This window comes from Oxyura jamaicensis, chromosome 3 (assembly GCF_011077185.1).
Source record: "Oxyura jamaicensis isolate SHBP4307 breed ruddy duck chromosome 3, BPBGC_Ojam_1.0, whole genome shotgun sequence".
Taxonomy (NCBI): domain Eukaryota; kingdom Metazoa; phylum Chordata; class Aves; order Anseriformes; family Anatidae; genus Oxyura; species Oxyura jamaicensis.
In genome coordinates, this window is record NC_048895.1 from 14,753,647 (window position 1) to 14,760,248 (window position 6,602).

The 6,602-nt window shown below is 42.0% G+C and overlaps 1 protein-coding gene across 2 annotated transcripts; it reads right to left on the minus strand.

Annotated features, from left to right (window-relative positions):
- Nucleotides 1–232: 232 nt before the first annotated feature.
- On the minus strand, nt 233–4,958 carry TMEM17 (transmembrane protein 17). Of its 2 annotated transcripts, none has more exons than XM_035322068.1 (4): nt 4,792–4,958; nt 1,687–1,790; nt 1,319–1,432; nt 233–932 (listed from the first exon to the last, which is right to left on the minus strand). In XM_035322068.1, exons 1-4 carry the CDS (start codon nt 4,892–4,894, stop codon nt 669–671), a joined length of 585 nt encoding a protein of 194 aa, XP_035177959.1. In that variant the 5' UTR covers nt 4,895–4,958; the 3' UTR covers nt 233–668. The 2 variants fall into 2 exon arrangements, with proteins under 2 accessions (XP_035177959.1, XP_035177960.1); XM_035322069.1 differs by having other exon boundaries at nt 1,687–2,953; nt 4,792–4,930.
- Nucleotides 4,959–6,602: the final 1,644 nt, after the last annotated feature.

Consider the following 6,602-nt stretch of genomic DNA (forward strand, 5'->3'; position numbering starts at 1 on the left):
TCTGATCAGAGAATACTTTTTAAACTTGATTCCTGGTTGATTAGTAAGGAATTCCTAGTGCTGGAATTACCTTGAAGACCACCTCAAATTCTGGTCTTTCCTTACTGTCTCATCACTGACATCCCTGCTGTTCTTCCTGGGACTTGAACTTTCCCTATGTTCTTATTTTTTTCTTAACTGTGATACTAGACTTTAAACACCCACAACACCTGGAAGAATAGAGAGGAAACTATCAATGCAAACATGTACAAAGGATTTATTGTAAACAAAATATTTCTGTGCAAACATTTAGGAAAATAGTCTTCTGTTCTTTAGAAATGGCACATGACTTTTTAAAATGTCAAAGCCACCAAACCTACTCTGTAGGTACTTTATGCAGTAACAGAGCACAGATGAATTGGTCCTCTCAGCAAGCTACAATTTTTTTTTCTTGCAGTGTGAATCTCTTCTCTGAGGCTTAATGTTGGCTCTTGAGCAAGATCTATTTTTTTTTAATGTCTCTGAAGTAGGAAGATTGATAATGACGCAATGAAACAAAAACAGAGCTATGGCAGCATGAGGACTGCCTCTGTTGGCTTCTCAGGCCATTGGTGTGTGATCCCCAGCCAGCATTTGTTATGTGAAGCTCCTCAGCATGGGCCCCTAGCAGCCCTGGACACTGTACTCTCTTAACTCAGGCTGTAGAAATCATGCACAGGGTGTTCCTCTAGCCTGTCAAATTCATTAAGGCGGAAGTGAGTTGCCAGTTTGTTCACCATTCTCTTCAGGGTGACAAAGGCTGCAATGACTTGGAAGATTAGGAAGAGGGCAAAGATGATATTGACTGATCTTTCCAGTGGCAGAATTTTCAAACCTTCATTAAATAGCAAGAAGAGAATTATAGGTAACTGCAGGAGGAGAGTCAGGAGCCAAAACCCAGCCAGCTCAGGGACCTATAACAGGAAGATATCAACTTTAAAAACTGGCAGTTGGAGATGAAAAAATACAAGACCACTTATTTATAATCTTCTAAAACACAGGAAATAATATGAAATGGCAAAGTGAGGTGGCTTAACATTTCCATATACCAGATTTTTAACAGTACTTCTCTTTTTCTGATAAACAGTTTGGAGGAGTGAGAGGGGTCCCCTCTGAGGGTGAACTTCTTGGAGTCCACAAAAGTTAATGGAACCTGGTACCAAGGTAATACAAGATGCAGGCTGTAAATCAGAAATAACCTCAACTTAAAATCTCCTGAATGAACTGTCATGCCGTTTTATTTAAGTTCAACTTCAAAAAGCTCTCCTGCACAAAATAAAATGTATGTGTAGTAACATACCTTCTCCTGCAGGTTGCCCATGTATCCCAGGTACAGTCGAATGATCTCTATTAGGGAGGCTAGGATCATGACTGTGACCAGAATGAACTTGTAGTAATCTGACAGGACTGGATACTAGAGGGAAGAAGAGAGTAGAAATTTCTGCCATGCTGTTTTATAACGTGTCATCTGTGGTTAAACGAAGACGCTGTATGCTACTGTAAGTTTACAGTGTTGTATTGGCCTTCAAATACTTTTGAGCCTCCAGTTTCAAGCAAATCAAAAATAAACCTACTAGCTCCTAATGTCAGTGAGCACCATCTCCATATGGGGAGGTGTTTGATCAGAAACATTACACTTATAAATAACTACTTTCCTTCAGGACTTACCTTCAGCTGGAGCATGACAACACTGCTGAGCCACCAAAAGGGGAAAAAATAAACGTTGAAATAGAGGGACATCTGTAGTGGTAAACTGGAAACTATTTCATTATCTGTAGATAAACAGAAGCTTTTATCACTCCTAGTTTGTACCATAGTTCAGACAAAGATTATGCTCTATCTTAGCTTCAAGCAAGAGCATTAACACCTGTCTCAATCAAGTTAAATATTGAGAAAAGGATTTTCACGTATCAAGAACAAAAACTACCCTATCTTAGGCTACACTATTTTCTGGAATCTAAGGTAACTTCCAGTACACAGAATACAGAAATTTTATTGCTTTATCATAAATTCAAGCCAAGTGTCTGATTGTGGAGTAAAACTATAAGCTACCACCTAATCAACTATCTGACTAATAGGCTTAGCTCAAGTATTGCTGTATACTGATACTGCATAAATATTAGGTGGTATTTTTATTGCTGTTCTTAAGAGAATGGTCAAAATTGAAATGAGTACATACTGAATTATCCTTGTTTTGTACAGGATCTTCTTGTGTAGGGACTTAATGCTAGAGAGCAGGCTTGCAAGAAACTTGTAATGCTTTTAGTTCTTGAGAATTTCAAATACTTATTCAAGTATTCAAGAATTTAAACTTATTCAAGACCGTATCAACACATTTTGTTCTCTTTAATGTAGAGAACAGTAAATACTGAACTCTGCAGGCTGCACATTCTATATTTACCATTTAATTATAGATCTAAAAGATTAAGCTGAAAATAAGGAAAAATTTAAAAGGCCATTCCAAGGAATTGTTCATTTTTAATGGGTGAAGTTTCATTGCCATAGTCAACTGATACTGCAACCCATTTACTTCCATTACCAGCAGTCCCATTTCTCTAATTTTCCCCAAATATAGACACATTTCCTCGCTTGGTAAGTGAAGCTAAGCTCTAAGAAGCACTAACTAAAAACTAAGCAAGATTAGAAAGTATTTATTGTGACCTGTTGATTTGTATTCAAGTCTTCTGTCTGTCTGCTACAATGATGATGATCAATTGAAACTCAGACTGACAGCTACACTTTTTTGCTTCCAGACTCAGAGCCACTTCTCTTCTGACATTACTGTCTCATTCTGTATCTTCCAACCATTTTCATACCTGTCTGTGTTCCATCTCAGTCTGGCATCCCTCTTTCCAGTCCAGTAACATGCAGCCTGGTACAGTCTGTTCCAGAAGTCTTTATGACAGTTGCAGAAGTATTCATGGTAGCTACTAGACTAGGTGGGAAGGGAGGAGGGTTTGGGAACAGAACTAGGACAGACCTTAAGGGTAGGGTGTGAGGGGCAGGAATTTGTTATACTGAAATAGAAAGTGCAAGACAACCAATATCCTGGTTTAATAATCCCATTTTTAAGCATCAGCACTTTGCTACAATCTACAAAGGAATGAAAATCTATAGGTACTTCAGTTTTGCTATCTACCTAAATTTGTTCCTGCTGTCCTAATGCATCAGTCTCTCAACCTCAAAGTAATGTTCTAATTGTTGATTTTGGAGGGCACTGAGGTGGAATTCCAAAACTATTTTATTTTTCAACAACAAAAAAGACCAATTACAAGTCACTACGTAACTACATAATACGCATTGGATGAACATTTAATAGTTCATAATGATATTCAAAAACAGAAGCCAAGAGCTCTAATTTCAATGGCAATGACGATGTTTGAGGTACATTAAAGGTTTCATCGATGCAACAGTGGTATTTGTAACTTCTGCTCAAGTTTTAAAATTATCTTTTCAATGAGAATGCTTAGCAATACAAGACAATTCTAATTCATTTTCTATCCCTAATTGAACTTGTACTTATATTCTGGATTTTTCATTTTTTTTAAAAGGACTACTGCTAAGGCCAATTCTTTCATGCTAGGTCAACTCACGGAAGTATCTACGTGTAAACTTAAGATTTGAAATCCTGATCTCAAAGAAACTAACAGTACATTTGCTGTTGCTTTCCATGGGCTGAATACGCAGGTAGGAGTTTTCATAAAAGGAATCTGAAAAGAAATTTCTAAAAAAAAATATTCTTTGAGCCTAGAAAAATGTTGTTTGGTTACCAGATCATGTAATTTATCAATATGAGCAGTATAGCTAGTGGCATAACTATACAAAGAAAATGCGCCCTCCTATCCCGAAGTGACTTTTTGATTAATTTTATCACCTAAGAACTGATTTATCAGTTAAAATTTGCATGTTAACTTCTACAAACATTACCTTCCTATGTAGATGGTTTGTTTTCATGGCTACCGTCACTCCTCACTCCAAAGGTATGAAAAAGGGGCATGTTAGCCTGCAGGTTTCACTGGCAATGTGTTGAATAGTTATTAGTCCTTACAGTAGATCTGAAAGAAGGGAAGCTGGTACTTCGTTGTTTGAGATCTTGCTATTAAACTGTAGCTTGGTGTACCTCTTCGAGCTTTGAGTGTCTTGTGTCCAAACTGTGTAGGGATATTGACCTTAAACCAGTAACTCGGCTCTTTTATTTGTTCTTGCTGTTCCCTATAAATTCTTTGTATTTTTTTATTTTGGAGGTCTGAGTATCTGGTGTGTGACTAACAATAGGTTTTACCTGTAATATTTCACACAAACCCTCTTCCAGCACTGTAAAGATGCGTATAATGTATCCTGTACAACAGACTTTAAATCAACCTCTTGAGTATTTTAAGCATCCAGGAAACCAGCCCTAAGCCTACAACACTACAGCATGGTAAGTGTAGGGTGATGCTTAAACTGTGCTTGCTCTACTCCAGAAGATATTCACTAACTCACACTAAATTATTGGCGGTGAAACCAGACCTGGTGTGCAAGGCATCTTCCCTTTTCACGGGCATTGCCCGGGCTTGGTGGAGGGCGATGGGGTTCCCCTCCAAGCCGGGGTCGGCACCGCCGCCATCCCGCCCCTATCCACTTTTCGGGAGCGAGGCGCCTTCCCCTCACCGCCCACAACTGCCCCAACGGCCGCCAGATGAAGCTTGGCGCCGCCATCTTGCTTGCTGGCAAGCACTCCCCAGCCGCCCCGGTTGCCCCCGCCGCCATGTTTGCTGCGGGCGGGCCGATTACCTGCGCGGTCGCCCGGGAGCGGCGGGCCGGCGCCGCGGCTGTCGGTGAAGACGGTGCGGCTGAAGGAGCCCAGCCGCCGCCTCAGCGGCTCGGGCAGCGACATGTTGCGAGGCAGCGACTCGTCGCGGTTCCGCTGTCGCCGTGGCGACGGGGCTGGGGTGCGCAGGCGCGGTGGGGGCCGCCGCGCTCCCGTTGAGGGGCCGGGACGAGGGCGGGTGGGGCTCTTTTGGAGCCGTGAGTGGTCAGAGTGGATGTCCGTGAGGCTCGTTTTGTGACAGGATTACAAAATCATTACGGTTGGAAAAGACCTCCCAGATCATCTGGTCCGATAACCCTACAACCAATGTCACCCACTAAACCATGTTCCTCAGCACCACGTCCAGCCTTTCCTTGAACACCCCCAGGGACGGTGACTCCACCACCTCCCTGGGCAACCCATCCCAGTGCCTAACCACTCTGAGGAGAAATCTCTCCTCATTTCCAACATGAACCTCCCCTGGCACAACTTGAGGCCATTCCCTCTGGTCCTATCAGTAGTTACCTGTGAGAAGAGGCTGACCCTCAGCTCTCCGCAAAATGCCCTCTCTTCGAGGCTGCCTCTCTGTCACTATTAAAAGCAGTGGTGCAGTCAGCGCAGACTTTTTATTCCAGTTAGGTTTTGTCCCTTATGGGATGCCCTCTCAGCATTAAGAAAAGCTCTTAGCATGAAAACAACTTCCTTCTTTAGAAAACACAGTCACTTTGTGTCTGAACCCTAAAAATGAGGTAGCCTGTTCACCAGGTTTTTCGGCTTCCCTCAGGGCCTGATTCCGTCTGAGGAGAAAGGATGTTCTCAGGAAGTTATTTTCTGTATGACCAGAATGAAAGAACAGCTTGTGCCCTTTACTATGAGGATTGGTAACAATTGTGGTTTTACTGAACATAATAGGACACGTCAACTCCCGTTCCATCTCCGAAATCCTTTCCCCGTCTCCTCCCTCCTTTCCCCAAATCGTATTTAGCTACTTCCCTGGGTGATCATTCTCTAGTATGACTTTCCCAACTCAATTATCTCTGACTAAATAATTTAAAGCCTAGTTTAAATTCAATTTCTTTCTATCCCACTGGGAGAACTACAGAGAAAGATAGCTAAACAAGCATGGGTTCTGAGAAATCCATTTGGCTATCGAGCTGATGAACGATGTGATATTGACAACAGATACTTTTCAAAGAGTTCTCCAAGCACGTGTAAGGCAGCAGGAATCTGCACAAAAGTAAGTAAATAAATAACCTGCCCGTGACAGCCTTCAAGAGAGATGAGGAGGAAGTGATTTTCAAATAATGGCAGCAGATTTGGAGAAGGAATTACAGATATCCCAGAATTTGAATGGATGCTGCGTGTGTCCTATTATAGGCAGGGAAGGCAGCAGGCTCTGCTGCGTAAGTGATCTTATAAAATAAACCTTGAAGTGCAGGTGAGGCTTATCCCTATTTCATGGAAAAGACAAAGCAGCTCAGCAGCACTATCCGGTCTGCCTGGTACCAGGGATCCCAGGTTACAGGTATTGTGACAGTGAAGCCTGTGCTAGTTAGCCTGTTTTGGGGGCTGTAAAACAACACAAGCTGCAGTCGCAGATGTGCACACAGTTGTGTCCTGGCTAGATGTGGATGCCAAAGCTCTGGGCTGTGAGGGCAGTAGAGTTATACCACGGTTTCAATTATAAAAATCTGGGAGCGGATGCTTGCTAGTTAGCGAACCACTTGGTAAATAATTGAAGGGCTCAAAGATGACTATAAGAGTAGTTTCAGGAAGCATTAACATTAATGCTGGT